Source organism: Corvus kubaryi, unplaced genomic scaffold (assembly GCF_017639235.1).
Source record: "Corvus kubaryi isolate FWS band 111438036 unplaced genomic scaffold, C.kubaryi_AGA036_p1.0 37272, whole genome shotgun sequence".
In the NCBI taxonomy this organism is placed as follows: Eukaryota; Metazoa; Chordata; class Aves; order Passeriformes; family Corvidae; genus Corvus; species Corvus kubaryi.
Genome location: NW_024581084.1, coordinates 1,036,382 through 1,053,431, shown reverse-complemented (window position 1 = coordinate 1,053,431; position 17,050 = coordinate 1,036,382). Strand labels below are relative to the sequence as shown.

The 17,050-nt window shown below is 52.8% G+C and overlaps 1 protein-coding gene across 1 annotated transcript in view; it reads right to left on the bottom strand.

The window, feature by feature from the left end:
* MAP2K6 (mitogen-activated protein kinase kinase 6) overlaps nucleotides 1–17,044 on the bottom strand; it is a 52,244-nt gene extending 35,200 nt beyond the window's left edge. The window contains exon 1 of the mRNA XM_042025512.1: nucleotides 16,941–17,044. Coding sequence (XP_041881446.1) covers nucleotides 16,941–16,956 — 16 coding nt within the window. The 5' untranslated portion in view covers nucleotides 16,957–17,044. The remainder of the gene's footprint in view (nucleotides 1–16,940) is intronic.
* Between the last annotated feature and the right edge of the window lie 6 nt (nucleotides 17,045–17,050).

Sequence of the window (17,050 nt, the reverse complement as noted above, 5' to 3'; positions counted from 1 at the left end):
CGTCCCAGCACACAGCCACGTCCCAGCACCCAGCCACGTCCCAGCACCCAGCCATGCCCCAGCACCCAGCCACGTCCCAGCACCCAGCCATGCCAGCAGCTGCCCCGGGGTTTCTCCGTCGCAGGGCTGAACTCGCTCCTCTGACTCAACCCTGCAACCTGTAATAAACCCCTGGCAGGAGAGGCTCCAAACCAAAATAGCAGGGCTGTGAGGGAGCGGGCGAGGTGCACCCGGTGAACCAGTGGCGGGGTTGAGCAATGCCAGGGTTATTTGCGGCCCAGGGCCTGGCTCTGCCGCGGGAGCCGCGCTCCCGACCGGCGGCGGCTGACGTAGGTCAGCCCTGCTGAGGCACAAACACCGCGGAGACAAAGATCTTCAGCTTTGCTGCGAGGTAAAATCACAAGGTCAGGGCTTCGTGCCTGCCTCAGACCGGCCTCCAGCAGGAGAAGCTCTGAACAGCACCAGAAGAAAACACTGGAACAAGGCAGAGCAGAGAGCTCTGCAACACGGACTCCAGCAGGCTTAATCTGTGGATCCTGCAGTGCAGACACAGACAGAAATGTCACCAAACTCTGCAAATATCAGGACCTATTTGTCCACCTTTCAAGCTCTGTATTTCAGTAATTCAATTTTGAAGGTAATTTTGGGCTAATCTCTCTTACTCTGCCCATTTTCCTCTTAACACACCCTGCAAAAGGGCTGCGGGCTGCTGGATTACTCATGTCAATACTGAAACCAGAGGGATGCAATTTCTTCTTGTTTATCTGCACATTTTGGTTACGAGAGTCTGTCTGTCACTCTGATAAGAGTGCATTTCCAAATTCTAGAAGAATTCAGACCTTCTGAGTGCAAAGAGGAAGAGACACTTTGATAGAGATCAGACATGAGATTCTGTGCTAACACATGCCCTGAGGAGGGGCTGCAGGGATGCTGGGGAGGGGATGGGGAGCTGATACAGCTTTGGGGCAATTCTGTACCCCCTGGAGCCCCCCACCAAACAAACTTGAGCCCCCCTGCAGCTCCTGCAGGGAGCACTGGGATAATCACATGCTGGAGCAACCATCCAGCAGGTATTGTGGGACACCAGCACCCAGGGCCAGTCTGGAGATGAAGGAGGGTCATCTAATGGAGATGATCCTAAAGGTATGGGAGTTCAGGATCCTTTTTGTCCTGTGGAACTCACGGACACCTCACTGAGCTGTTTCATGGGCTGCCACACTGGCTTGGACATTCCAGCACCATGGATTTCTCTTCCCAACTGGGCTCTGGTCCAATGTGTTTCCTCCACCCCCTTCCAGTGCTGGCCTGCAGGAAAACCAACATGAGAGGGAATGAGGCCTTCAGTGCCCATTTCCACACTCACAGATCAGCAAAGAGCAGCCACATGCTCTCTCCTGATGCTAATGGGGAGGTGACAACAAACAGCTTTGCCAGACAATGTCCCTTCCCAGCCCAGACAGCATCACTTCCAATCCATCACAGGAACAGCGCGGGGCCACCCGTCCTGTTCCTGCTGAGCTGGTGCCAGCACCACGCTGGCATCTGCAGATGTGACAAGGCCACACAGAGCCCTCCCCTGACACCCTGCCCTGCCAGGATCAGCCAGCTTCCCGTCAGACAGCAGCTGCAATGCAAAGCAGCCTGAAATCCGTGGTCCCTTAGGTGCGAATGGGAGATAGGAGCTCGTTGCCTGCCTACAGCTTTCAGCACAGGCCACAGGAGACTGGAATATTAAAAACCCTGTTACAACACTGGCTGAACTCATCTGGCATGTGCATCCAGCTGCTCCGGTGGCCTGGGGCAAAGGAACAGCTCCTCCCAAACGGCAGCACCTCCGTGCAGTGGCATCACCACCCCACACACACCTGAGCCGGGCACCTGATCCCAGGGAATTCCACCCACCCGGGGCTCGGCTGCCCCAAGCTGACCCCTGCACCAGCCCTCGGAGATCCCAATCACTCTCCTCCCAGGCGAGTGCAAGGTGGGAATGTTCAGCTCTCTGCTGATTCACCCCAGCTGCAAGAGGCTCTGTGAGGAACTGGCAGTGCCTCGGATCCACGGGCTGAAGAGGGGAGGAGGCGGTGGTGTGCAAGGGATGAGCACCAGCATGTGCATACTCAAATATCACCCCTAACAGCCCCATGCATGGCCATGGGTGAGATGGAGAATCACAAACACCCTGCTAAAAGGGACCCACAAGGATCTCACCAACACCCAAAGCTGCACAAGCCCTGTCTGCGTGTCCCCTCTGCCCGGTGTGTGCAGTGAGGAATTCAGGCAGAAGCGCCTCTGCAGCTGCGGGCTCCGCGTCACATCCCCCAAAGCAAGGGACTTCCATGGATGAGGATGTCAGCAGCTGCCAAAGGATGCAGCCCACAAATGCAGAATTCCATGCTTTGTCCATGCGCCCTCCCATCTCCAACAGCCTGACAGGCATCCCCTCGGGACCAAAGCCTCTTCCTTCTTCTCACCTTCTTTTGCTTAACTGTTTTTCCACCCAGCAACTTGATTTCACAGGTGGCCCAAGCATCCCTTCCACTCCTCCCATCACACAGTCCCAAATGCCCTCAAATCCTACAAATCACTCACAGCTGCACGACAGGGAAGCTGCAAGAAACACACAGCCAAGGTTCAGGGAAATCCTGCTGGGGTCCAAGAGATGCCCTAAAGGACTGGGCTTTGTGCTCCTTGTGGTCACTGGAGCTGGTTGCAATCCTTGTGGCTTCCAGCAGTGAGATGGCCACATCCTCCTGGCTGCTCTGGGAAAGATGTGGTGATGATGGAGACCCCACGGAGCAACACAGGCCACTGGAGCCTCATGGCCTCTCCCCTTCCCCCATATCATGAGAAATCCCAGCAGTGGAGCTCCGGGGAGCCAGCGGATGGGGCAGGCGCTCCCCCACTCCCCTGCACACCATAAATCACAGCCCCATTTTCCTTCTGCCAAGGTCCACTGGCCTCGCTGCTTCCCCATCCTAGAGCTTGTTTTCTTTGCTGCTTATCTCCAATCAGGAAATCCACAGGAGTTGCAGGCCAGGAAAGCTGTTAGACAAGAGCCTCCAGCCCTGGCCGGGGTTTTTTACAAGGGACTTTTCATTTTGCTGCCGCTTTGTTTTCAGCCCTCGCCTGTCTGCTTGCAGTGGGAGTTTACTGGAATCAAAACTGGAGGAAAGCTCTTGGAATTCACCCGGGGAACAAAAGGGCTTTTGTGCAGGAGGATTTGGAGGACGAGGCTGCTTTCACTGCCACTACCTCTGTGTCTGTTTTCCCCGTGCCAAAGAGCACCTGCCCATGGCAGAGCAGGAGGTGGGATGGGGAGGAGGTGGGCAGAGGAGGGGGTGGGCTCTGCCCGGGCACAGGGGACACATGGGCAGGGGCACAGACACCTCCCACACCTGCCAGCAGCAGAAAAGCAGCACAGAAGGGCCAAGAGCTTCCCAAATATTGCTGCATTGTGTCTTATCCTAGCCTTTCTGCCTGGCTCTGCCCCTCCAACAGAAGGCAGGGAGGGCTTTGCTCCTCAGGGCAGCAGCAGTACCCTATGGAGTCTTCCAAGGGACTCTGCCATGCCAGTGGGTGCCCCCCATGCAGCCCCATGGATGAGGGGATGAAGCTCCCACAGCCAGTGGGTGAGCTGAGGGGATGCTATGGGTTTGCCCATGAGCTGGGCATCACTTCCAGTTCTCCACTCGTGTTTTTTTACTTCCCCTTATCCACCAAGATTTCACCTCAGAACACCACCATGAGTGACCACGGGGCTCTGACCAACTTCCCACACATACCCCAAGCGGGCAGCAGCCACTGTCCCACATTTAACACAAAAGCAGGTGCTCCATCTGCCTCAGTCATGAGGGGAGCAGGATTTGCCTTAAATCCATGAGCCCCAGCCCAGCTACAAACACTTCTGTACTTCCCAAACCCACTGCTCCCAATAGTAAAGAATCCACCTCATACAATTACAGAATATCCTGAGTTGGAAGGGACACACAAGGATCATCGAGTTCAACTCCATTCCCCCCTGCTCTGCTGAGCCTCAACCCCAATTTTCTTTCCCCACAGACACATTTTTGTTCAAGGTCTCTCTCCAGCTCCAATATTGTTTTTCAGGTTTCTAATGTGCTCGGTGTAGCTGGGATTTTCTCTCAGCAGATCTTGCAAAGGAGTTTTGAAGCAGCAGAGTGGGAGCTCTGCAGCAGAGCTGCATCTCCCCTGAGTACACAGACCAGCTCCTGCCTCTGCCCCGGCTGCAGGGGCAGCCAGCCTGGCAGTGCCAGCACCCACTTGGCGAGCCAGGGCCTCCTGGAGCTGCCAGCTGTGCTGCCAGCACGGAGAAAGGCAAATGGCTTTGGACAGGAAGGTGACACTGCCACCCGCTCGCTGATGCTGCTGCGGGCACAGCCCGACCGCGGCTCCAGCTGGGAGCGTTCCTGGGCCTTGCTGCTGCTCGGGTTTAAGCACGTGCTCAGCCTGAGCTCACGTTCCCATCAAGGCTGGCCTAAGTGCCAGGCTGAGCAGGGTCAGGGATGTAAAGGCTGTGCCAGACTCCTGGCTTAGCTGTAGCAGCTGGCTACAGCTTTCAGCCCAGCCTTCAGCCCCAAAAGGGACAGCCTGACACCCCACACACAGACAGCTTCCTGATGCTGCCTTGTAGCACCCACTGGCAAAGCCCTGTGGGCAAGTGCTGAGGCTTGTCCAGCCTAAGGGAGTCAGGAGATTTAAACATGAGAAAAGCAGGGCCTGGATATCAAAAGGGTGTGACTGGGACAGGAAGGGCTCACCTGGGGAGCCCTGCCAACAGCCCCTCTGGGGTGTCCCTGTCCCCAGAAGAGAATGCATGGAAATTTCATCCTCCAGCTCCTGCTCCCCACGCCTTAATGCAGCCCCATTCCCCCACGGAGATGTTTTTGCTCAATGAGCACCTCCCCTGTGGGATACGTGTCCTGGTGCCATCACCCTCACAAAAGGCTGCAACAAAATCCAATCAGGGCAATGTGAGGTACAGTTTTATTGCTGTCACCAGGGGCTCCAGGCAGCCACAGGAGTCTCATTTTACCAAGCACAGATTGGGTTTGTTCAGCATATTGTAAATTTGGACATTTCAGCTGCACTGCTATCAGACATCTCCTGCTGATGCTCTGCATGTAAAACTTGGGAGTTATAATTTTCTGCTCCTGAGTAAAGATACCTTGGGAAAAAATGGGCCATTTATGCTCCACAGAAAGAAAACTGCCCATTGATTTGGTCATGCCATGAGCTATAAAATATCAATGACTTTTAGAGCCAGGTGGAAACAGAGGAATGTGCCACAAGCCATTTCTTTATCAAGCATCCTCGCCTTCTGCAGAAGGCCCTGATGAACAGCAGGGCTGTGTTCATCCATGTGCAGGTCAGAAATCAGGTGGCAACTTTGCCCAGTGAGTTTTCCTGCATTAGAGGAACACCACAACACCAGCAGCTCTGGCACGGAAGGAGAGGATCTGCTTCCTTGCATATACTCACGGGGAATTTTTGCAAAGGTCCAGCCAAATATTGTGATTAAGTTTCAACATGGTCAAGGCTTTGATCAACCTGCCTTTGTGCCACACCATCACACAGCTCTCCCACTATTCTTTAATGATGTAAGAGCTTGCTTATTTTTATATCTCAGTTATTAAAGATGGCATTTTATAGTCCCAGACAGCGCAGAGGGGAGGAACTAACTCCTGCTCCCTCTGCTGGCAATGCCTCCAGCAAAAGGGTAGGTCCTACACCCAGGAACACCATTCCCAGGGAGAAGCCACAGGAACCCAAACCCACGTCCCCTCTGAGCCCTGGCACCACCCAGGGCTCCAGCGCCGCAGCTCCGGGCACTGCCCTCCTGTTATGGCACGGCCAGCAGCGACAGGGGCTGCTCCAGGAGCCCATGGGCACAGAGAGGCGAGGACTGGAGCTGCTCCAGCACCACCATGGCAGCAGCAGTGAGACCACGGGCACCAGCTCTGGGTGCTGCAAACACCTCGGCAGAGCAGGCTGGCACAGCAGGAAGGCTCCAGGAGCTCCAGGCTGTGCAGGGCAAGGTGGATGCAGCTCCCAGGGAAGCTCTTTCAAGTTCAAACCCATTTTAGCCAGAGGTCAGAGAGCACGACCTTCCAGACACCTCCAAAGAATCCCAGAATATCCTGAGCTGGAAGGGACCCACAGGGATCATGCAGCCCAGCTCCTGGCTCTGCACAGACACCCCAACAACCCCACCCTGGGCATCCCTGGCAGCGCTGTCCAAACGCTCCTGGAGCTCTGGCAGCCTCGGGGCCGTGCCCATTCCCTGGGGAGCCTGGGCAGTGCCCACACCTTTCCCTGATAATCCAACCTAACCCTGTCCTGACACAGCTCCAGCCATCCCCAGGTTCCTGTCCCTGTCACAGCGAGCAGAGATTGGAGCTGCCCCTCGGGAGGAAGCTGCAGATTGCCGAGATCTCTCCTCAGCCTCCTCCAGGCTGAAGAGCACACATTTGCTTGTCTGGAATATAAAAAACACGAGCCCTATATAAAGATCAAAAGCCTTTCCCCAATTTTTATCATGCAATTTTATCTCAGTTTGGAGAACACACTGAAGAAATCCATGACAGCACAGCACTGTGACAGACTTGTGGCAGCAGCAAGTCTTGTCCTCCCAATAAAGTGACACAAGTGGGCAGATTTTTTTCTCTCTACATATGTCCACGTGAATCAAAGCCCGTCAGGTCACACCTCTCCACCCAGCCTTCTAAAGCAGGAGCTGAAAATACAAACCTCCCTTCATGAGCCTTTCTGTCAAAGCCCCCACAGAACTCCCCATGTGAGGTTTGAGGCTGTAGTTTCACTTATACACACAAACTCCCCAAAATGATACTGCTTCCCATGTGCATGAGCAGATAAGCAGAAATGGGGGGGAAAAAGTAACCAAGAGAAGCAGGGTAACATAAATCATCAACACAGATCCATAGTGTCCATCCCACTTAGCAACCAGGACAAAATATATCCCAACCTTGTAAATTCTTATGTGTGTGCTCAACCCCACTCAAGCACATTTGGTCCCACTGAGTCCTGCAAAAGGACTCGGACGCTGAGTTTAGCACGTGCGTGTGCACTTTCAGCATGAAGACACGAAAAAAATCCTATTTAGCCTCTCCTTTAAGGGAAAAGAAAAAAAATTCTCCAGCCTCTACTGTTCCAAACAGGGCCCTGCTCTGCATCAGCTCTGAGTGAACCTCAGGATTGCTCCTGCCTTTCTGCTGTGGCGATGCCTTTTTAAAAACCCTTTTTAAAGCAAACTGCTGGAAAAGCAGCCCCCCTTGGCCGGAGATGCTCGCACAGGATGGACCCTAAATGAGGGTGCTCCGAGGTAAAGTGACGCTGGAAGCACTGGCATTGTTCTGGCTCGGCGCAGGAAGAGCCAGAGGAGGAATTCTCTGCTACTGCAGGAAGCTGTTCCAGCCCCTTATCAGACAGCAAGCTCCTGATTTCTTGCGGGGGAAGTACCAAATGTTTTTGAGGGGAAGGAAAAAAAAGAAAGGGAAAAAACGGCATGCCTGGCTTTAAAGGAAGCTGCCTGGTGACATGAATGGAGCTGAAGTCATGCTAGGAGGAAGCCCAAGGTGCTGCCCAGCTCAGGTGGCTCCAAGGAAGGGACATTCCCAGGGCACACTCCCTTGCTGGCACCCCACAGGGACCCGCAGAGGTGCAAGCCCTGGGGTCCTTCTCTCTGCCAAACCCTGCGAATTCAGCCTTGTCTCACTCCACAGAATCATGGAATGAACCAGGCTGGAAAAGACCTTTGAGATCATCAAGTCCAAGCCATGACCCAACACCTCCTCATCAACTAAACCATGGCACTGAGTGCCACATCCAGTCTTTTTTTAAACACGTCCAGGGATGGTGACTCCAACACCTCCCTGAGCAGACAATTCCAGTGCCCAATCACTCTTTCAGTGAAGAATTTTTTCATTTCTTGTCTCCAGAAAGCAACTTGTTTCTCATCATCTCTGAGTGCAGCATCGGTGTCGCCCTCCCCAGCTGCCAGGGGTTATTTTGGGCTCTCCCTCCAGTTCCGATGCTGCTGTCAGGGGGCTGCTTTGGGATGTGGGATGTCCTTCCACGCAATGCACAATCTGCTCTTGTGGTTAATTTATAAAACTGATTCCTTGGCAGGAATCCAAATTCTCTGTAGAAAGGTTCCAAAGTTTTATTAGTAATGAGCAAATTGCTGGTGTCATTGGGAAAGGTAAGGAAGTCAGAGTCTGTGTTATTTGCCTTTATTTTTTTCCAGAGGGTCTCTCCCAAAGGATAATTCCATGTCACACAGCAACAGCTCTCTGGCTACACAAGGACCTGTAGATTTAATGGTTGTCTTGGTTATCAGATATCTTATTGCATAGATATCTGAAAAAACATCAATTGTAAGTATTATGTTCACTATTTTATCAGATTTTATGTCTTGTTTCTGGCAAGAACTCCTTGTCCCAGCCTGGTTTCTCCTGGTAGGTTGTTACGGGATTGCAGTTTTCGTCTCTTAGGAGTTAAAAACCAGAAAAACACCTTGGAACAGGTCAAAACCCAACAGTATTAGAGCATTGCCTTTCTTCTCCTTTAATAGGCTACTCTGACAACCCTCTGCTTGTTAAATGAGAGAAAAATCTGTGGGCATGCAGTGAAGGTCAATCTTGTGGTTTTTGAAAGCATTTAATTAACATGGTTAAGCACCAAGGTCTGCTTGGGAGGGAACTTCCGCATTAACCAGCAGCATCTTCCTCTTCAACCTGCAAGAGGGGACTGACTGCAGGATTTATCTACATCTCCACATCCCAAACCTCAGTGCTGCTCATATTTAGGTGCAGCAGCCGCCCTGTCCTATTGCTACTGCCAGACCTGCAAGGACACCGTAGTCAGAGCTGTGTCTGCAGCTCAGAGCCAGCAGAGCCCCAGCTGGCCAGAGCCTGACCCCCTTCTGCAGGGGTTGGGGTGACCCCCTGCACCCCAGAGCCCCTCAGGGCTGCCAGAGCCCCATGCTGTGCCTTGGACTTGTGCTCAAGGCGTTTTTGTCAAGTGCTTAAACAAATCTACTTAAGATGTAGCTTAGCCCAAAGGGGTTTTGGCATTTTGATGACAGCACGTAAAGTCCCTGTCTCTTCCTTCAGCTATTCTCAGCTCCTACAGGTGCTCCTCTCCTTGGATAAAACTACAAGAAATATCCCGTATTTGTGTTTTAACCCTGGGCAGTCACATGCACAAACCCCACAGTCACAGGCTGGCAGTTCCTTTCTGAAAGGTCACAGCATCAGCTGGTTGAGAGAAGAAATCAATCCTAGCCCTTACAAAGCCAGACCGGGTTTTGTTTCTCCATCCTTTTGCAGCGCTGGAGACCCTAACTGCAGGCAATTAAAGCAGCCCTAGCAGAAAGGCTGTGTTGAAATCCAAGCTGGAAGTGTGGCTCCAACTTGGGGGCAGCTGCCAGCGCTGGAGAGGTGCCCTGCAAGAAGGAGCTGAGCCCAGGGCTGTGCTTGGTGCTGCACAAACCCTGCAGGCAGAGCCGGTGCCAGAGGGACCTTCTGAGCTCATGTGCCCTGCTCTGGCAGGGATTGTTTCCCTCCTGTGTGCAGGTACTTGAGGCAGCCTGGCACTCCAGCAGGCTCTGATGGGGCTGCTGCACATGGAGGTGCTGAGAGCAGACAGAGCGGAGCAGATCCAGGGAAACAGTCACCCAGTCATGGAATGGTTTGGGTTGGAAAAGACCTCAAAACTTATCTCATTCCACAGGCAGGGACACCTTCCACTATCCCAGGCTGCTCCAAGCCCTGCCCAACCTGGCCTTGGACACTTCCAGGGATCCAGGGGCAGCCACAGCTTCTCTGGGCACCCTGTGCCTCACCACCCCCACAGGAAAAAATTTTTCCTTAATATCTGATCCGAACCTACTTTAAACGTCAGTAATCAATGCCGGGTTTGCCTTTAAAATATTCTCCCTCCGTTCCCTTTTGGTGCCAGCTCTCTGGGAAGGTTTGTCTTTGCTGGATTGGGCCTTCCATCACTTCAGAGCTGTCAGAACAACAAAAGACTTTTGAGTCATTTTCTATATCTGACCTTGAACTACTGGAGAAGCAATAAACATTCACGAGAGGAATGATACCATGGAGTGAAGCTGTAATTTTTATAACTTGTTGCTTGAGTGTGAAATGAGCCCTGCTGAAAACGCAGGAGCGAGGAACTCGGGGATCAGCCCCCAGTGCAGGATGAACACAGGCACACAAGCACGGTGCCTGGGACTTGCACAGAGCAGCCACACGATGCTCTGAGGCCATTTGGCACTGATAAGCATTTTTCATTGAGTGCAATTACATATTTTTGTTTAGAAAAAGATTCTCCTTCAAAAGCAGCTCCCGAGTCCGTGCTGATTCAGCCTTCATTAAAGGCCTCTTCTTGCAGACACTGAAGTGTTGACTCCTGCACCGATTTTCTATTGCTGCCTTATCTTTGGCATCTCATCTGCAACTTCTGCTGGGTTTTTTCTTTCTTTTTTTGTCCCCCCACTGTTTTCATCTGAATGCAGCAGAAGTGGCTGCTGCTCGGGCTTCAGTTCTTCTCACGATTTTTGATCTGCCTGGGTGCAGGCTAAGAAAACCCAGCCTTGATTATAAAATTGCAGGCTAAGTAGGCTAACAAAACAGCACCAGCAAGAAACTGGATCAGCTTTGCTCTGTGAAGTTTTCCTGCTCGAGTAAGGGGAAAAAAAAAGCTTTTTCTCCTTACAAATCTGAAACCCTACCCCAGCTGCAGAGGTTGTTTGCATTGGGCTTCACAGCACTCAGGTTTTGCAGCCCAACAAGCCACAGCCACTGCTCCAACAGCAACTGGGGGGAGCAGCCAGTGTAGCTCCTACCCCAGAGCATTCCTTGATGCCATCTCTTACCCTGCCCCTACAAATCCAGGCTCCTGCTTGAGGATGGGATGCAAATCCAAAGGGAACTGCCACAGCTCTGACAGCACCAGCAGACCAGGATGCATGAGCAGCTTCTTGGAGATCCCACTGAGGATGTCCAGCATTTCTCAGCACCATCTCCAAAGTAAAGAGGACTCAAAAATGCCTGGAGGCTTTCACGGTGGGACGAACACTCTGTGTTTGGAATTCCCAGTTTAAAAGGACGGGGAGGTTTGAAGGCTGGGTTTAATTCTGGCTTTGAGGCAAGAGAAAGCCCTACAAGCAACAGCCCCAGACCTCCCCTCTCCAAACTGCTTTCACTGTGCCAAGGTCACTGAGCAGGAGTCATTTTCCATTCACACTTGTCAAGTGCAGAATATTGTGGATTTGGAAGACAAAAGCAAAAAAAATCCCCGACTTTTTGCGCAATGAGCAGATATGGAAATTGCACCGAATGGCCTTCATCACTTGGCCACCACAGACCATAATATCTGACGTGGCACCGCTCCAGCCTCCTGGATCTGCTTCCCTGCTAACACTGCTCTAGCTGATAATGCTAATCCCTTCAACTATTCCCAGACAGGCCCTAAGGAACGGAGCTAAGTAACTCCACAGGTAATGAAAGAGATTTTTATTTTTTTTAATTACAGCTCTGTCCATGTCTCAAACTGAAAGAACACTCCTGCAATTTCTCCGGCCACTGGAGGCTGACTCAACACTTCAGCTAATGATGCTGCTGGTGGTCATGCTGCCAACTTGTAAAATGCACCCCAAAATGGTCCCCCAGAACGTGAGTGACAGCAGGAAGGGACACCTGGTGAGTAACTCTTACTCAGAATTGCTCGTGCCACCCTCTGTCATCACAGCTGTGACCTGCCCTGTGCTTGCACTCCCTGTCAGGTGTCAGCTTTGCCTCTGGAGCTGCAGCAGCATCAGAATGCAAGTTCATGGGGTGAATGCCTTGGGGAAGGGTTGGGAATCATCACAATGACCAGGGTAACAAGCCCTGGGCCTCTAAGTGTGTTTGCAGAGGGCTGAAAAGCATCCCCACTCCTGTGCCAACAAAACTCCCACACTATTTTTCTTTTTCCAGCTTAAAAAAAGGATCAGAGCTTTTTTCAGGTGTGTTGGTTTTCAATCCTTTTTGGAGAGACTTCTAGAGGTGTTGTCAGAGCTGTTTTCAGAAACAAAAAAAGCCCAAGTGACAACAAACACAGGCACTGTTTGGGGGGAAAAGGCAACTTTTTAGTCATCTTGTGTATTTGCAACTACAGGACCCAGAGTGTGCAAACCTGCTGTAACCACGTTGCACGGCTCCATACCCTGGGAGCAGTGAGGTGTCTCATCTCTCCAAACAACTCCTGTGGTTTTTGAGGAGCGTCATTCGCTTCACCTTAGCAGCTTGTGGATGTGTCACGGGAGGGAATTCACCCCCAGGAAGCGCCGAGGTTTTGGTGACTAAAACAACAAAAAGGAGCCACGCTCGGTGTGGCACTGAGGAGCCTGGCAGGAGCACTCAGCTCTCTGCTCCCTTTTTCCTGCAACTTTGCACTTTTACTGCTAGAATTGCTTCTAGTTTGAGCTTTTAAATTGTTTATGTCCTGTCCCTGCCAGGAGCCTGGGTGGCACCCAGGAGCTGCTGCCCTGAGCAGTGCTGGGACGGGTTGGGACACGGGGACAGGGCACCCTACAAACACCTCAGAGCAGTGCAGGGGGAAGGCAGGGGCTCACCCAGGTGTCCCAGCTCCCACTGGCTCACCTGGGCACAGCAGTGCTTTGGTTCATGCCAGACATCATCTCCAGCCAAACACTTTCTGCCCCAACCAGGTTTTCCTTCTTCCCGAGCTGGGTAATTCCTCCAGCCTGGCATTACACGAGGTTTTTAAACCTCTTTATAAACATTTGCCCCCTCTTCACTCAAAGCAGGCACACAGGCACCTCCAGCACTGCAGCACAGCAGGCAGCACCTAAACTAATTCAACAGGGCACCCTTAAAAAAAAATTTAATTAAAAATAAATCAACAACTCGAGCTGAAATTTGCTGCTAGTCCAGGCTTTGCTAGGCTTGCACCTGACCGTGCCATGGCTTTGCTCCCCGTGCCCTTGCCAAGTGCCTGTGTCATGGGAGTGTGCAAGTGGGGAGAAGCTGAGGTGGTGCTGACAAGGCAAAATGCACATTGCACAAGCCACAGGAGCTGCCTGCAGGTTAATCTTACACCAGCAACAACCTGCCACCTACCTAGGGCTTCAAAAAAAACACCAACAACTCACATTTTGGCTTTACAGCTGCTCCACTGAGACTTCTAGCTGGGGAAAGCAAGAGTGTCTCACACAAAACTGGTGTTTGGAATAGGTGCAGGGCCTTGGGTCAAAGTCCATAGGGTGCATGCTCAGCCAGCATCACGTGGGACGTGCTGCTCATAATCCCAGCCTCCCTTTGCAGCTGGAGCACTGAGAACTGTATTTGAAACAACAAAGTCTGAGGTTTAGGTGGGAGATCAACAGGCAGCAATACTTAGTTTAAATATAATTTCCATGTATTTATGAATCAGTGCTCTAATGGGTACTGCTCCCCCTTCCCTTTTCTGATTTCAGTGGAGAAAATTGCATATTTGCAGGTGTTTTCTCCCATGTGGGTTTTACCAGAGAATAATTCCCCCATTGCAAGGAATTTGGGAGACTCTTCTATGTATCTGCTGTCACCAGAGTTCAGATTTACAGCCTCAAACTGCACTTGGCTTGAAATTAATATGGACTTCTGCTTTTTCTCCCCCCTCCTCTTCCCAAATAATATCCTATTAGTCATGACAGCCAAACGGGCTGGATTTGGGCAACGATTCAACTTCTGAACTCCCATCAACATCAAGGCCCTCTGGGCCAGAGCAGGCTCAACTCCGAAGGTGAGGAACGGAACAGGCTGCAGGAACCTGCTGTGCCCAGGAAAAGCTGACTGGCTATGGATTGGTCCATCCAACAAAAAAATACCAGTGTGCAGTTTAAAAGAGGGAATGAAGGTAGGAACAAGCACAGGGTGAAATGCAGGGATGTCAGTGACTTCAGGTGGATTTTGTATTTGGATGGACCCTCAGGGAGCCCATCAGGACAGGTAATGTGGCTGAGAACCACGAGCACAACGCTGGAGGCATCTGCTCATTCCTGCTATGGAAAGGGCCAGAAGGAAAGTGTTGTTTCTGGATTTCAGGGAGAGTTTTAACCTTTATAGACTATGCAGGAGGCAGAGCCCCTCCCATTGTTCACGTGGCACAGGTAGGATCCCCCTGAACCAGGTGGGATTCCTTGCAGGGAATAAGAACAACTCTGCTGCTCACATGTTCCCCTGACAGGCTGCATCAAAAAAATTCATCTCTGGCAGATTCTCAGAACAACTCTGGAAAGGATTCAAAGCAGGGAGAGGGCTCAGCAGCTGGCTGGGGCTCTGGGCTGTATTTTCAAGAGCTGCTGAGGAACCTCCTGTGCAACACATGAAAGCCGATCCCGAAATGCAGATTATGCCTCCCTTAATTCATCCCAAAGAACGACACCTCTGGTGCAAACCCTGGAGCTGAAACCCCTTCCCGAGCAAAAGCTCGGCCTGAACAGCTGAACTTGGAAAAGTTATCCGTGCGAGGAATGCGGGCTCAGGCACTGGTGCTGCGGAGCGCGAGGAGGACGGGAACGGGACTCAAGAATGATGCCATTCATTGAGATCATGTTTTGTGGGTTGGCTACTTCCATCTTCCCTTTTTCCTGGTACTGGGGAGGACACAGAAGGCCGGTGCTGGGGAGCGTGGGGGACGCTCAGCACCCCTGCAGGGCCACCAGCACAGGTCCCTGCCCGTCACTTCCTCTGCACGCTCCACCTTTGCCACCCCCAGGCTTTTTGGGGACCCCCCTGGCCAGCCCCTGCCCCCCCAAGGGTCTCCCAGGGACCCTCCTTGCCAGTGGCAGAGTGCTCTGGGTACCACCGGGTTCAATCCTGCATTATCAAACTTCCTTGGCTCTTTGCATCGGAAACTTTTACAAGTCCCTGCTCGGCTGGAAAGGATGACTACAGCAAATCCAAATTAGGAATAAATTATACAACAACTTTACATTTTTCTTCTACAAAGGAAAACTGTGTGGCAAGAGCTGTGCAGGCACCTCCTTCCCAACATCCTCTCTTGCAAGGATTACTGTGGAAGGCTTCACAGACGGCTTAGTTTGAATAGATAAATAAATAAACACAACAAGAGGCAGCTCCAAACCCAGTCTGGGACCTGCTCCTGCCGGGCCACATGCTACCTCTCACCCCCCCCGCCCCCCAATCCCAAGTATGTGCGAGGGCTGCAGGATCCAGGGAGAGCCAAGCTGCAATATCCAATACAAGCACTTCAAAAAGCTCCAAAAGCTGCATCTGTGTGGCCGCTCGCTGACATATGGGCATCTATTTCCACAATGAATGGCCGCAGCAACTCCTCCTTAAAGCTCCCTCCGCCTGCTCTTGCAGGGGCTGTTGCATTCCCGCAGCATTTTTGCAATATTAAATTCTCCACTTCCTCCCACTCCCCCCGCCCTTGCAGGGCACAAGGCAGAGCCTCTCCGGAATAACCAGCGAGTTAAAAAGCAAAGAGCGAGCGCTCTGTGCCATCGCGCTGGCAGAAATAAATCACTGCTGTCCCCTTCCCAAACCCCCTCCTGCCGCTCCTCAGTGCTCAACTCCTGCCCTTTCGCAGCTCCTCAACGCTCAGTTTTTGCCCTTTTGCAACTCCTAAATTCTCAACTTCTGCAGCTCCAAAATGCCCAATTCCTGCCCTTTTGCAACTCCTAAATGCTCAACTTCTGCCCTTCCTAAATGCTCAATTTTTGCCCTTTTGCAACTCCCAAATTCTCAGTTTCTGCAGCTCCTAAATGCTCAAGTCCTGCAGCTCTTGAATGCTCTATTCCTGCCTTTCTGCAGCTCCTAAATGCTCAATTCCTGCTTCTCCAAAATGCCCAATTCCTGCCCTTTTGCAACTCCTAAATTCTCAACTTCTGCAGCCCCTAAATGCTCCATTCCTGCAGCTCCTAAATGCTCCCATTCCTGCAGTTCCAAAACGCTCCATTCCTGCCTTTCTGCAGCTCCCAAATACCCAATTCCTGCCTCCCTGCACTTCCCAAACGCTCCGTTCCTGCCTTTTTGCACGCTCGGAGCGTGCTGGTGTGACAAACCCCACTGCTGCCTGTGACCAAAAGTTACCAAATATTACGGGGTGGGGGGGAGAGAAATGGGTGGAAAATGATCTCAGCGCTGGCACGAGAACAATACTTTCCCATGGAAACATAGGTATATATTTAATTCCTGGTAACTCCACTCCAGTTTCACCTTTCATCTCCCTCGCGGACTTGTTTAAAAGTTTGCTTTAACCCCGCACCGAGCCCCGGCTGCAGCTGCTCCTCCAACACCCCCCTTTTCCCGGCCGTGCCAAAGGCAGGCGAGGGGCTCGGTCATCCCGGGAGCGGCTCCCGGCTGGAGCCAGCGCGGGGCTGCTGCAGCGCCAGGGAGCAGGAAATGCGGCGGGAGCTGCACCGGGAGCGGCACCGGGAGCGGCGACCCCAGGACGCGCGGGCGTGCAAACGCGCGGGCACGCGCAGCACGTGCACCCACGCCCGTGCATGCACATGCACCCGCGCGTGCACGCGCGGTTGCACACGCAGCTGCCCGCGCACACATGCACCCGCAGTTGCACCCGCAGTTGCACCCGCAGCTGCACGTGCACCCGCACGCGGACACGCACCCGCAAGCTGCACCCGCAAGTTGCACAAGCGAACGCGCACGCACCCGCGAAGTTGCACAAGCGAGTGCACGCGCGCGTGCACATGCACGCGCACCCGCGGCTGCACCCGCGGCCGTTGCACGCGCGCGCGGCTGCACCCGCGGTTGCACGCGCAAATGCACGCGCAGATGCACGCGCACATGCACCCTCCCGCAGCTGCGCCTGCACATGCACACGCGCGTGCACGCGCGGCCGGCACGCGCGCACGCCCCTCTCACCTCGGGGCTGAGACATTGTCCCCCGCCTGGGTGGGGGGAAGGGCGCGCGCACAAAGAGACTTCCCCGCGCGGCTCCTCCGGGGCGAGTTGCCCAACACACAAAAGATGCG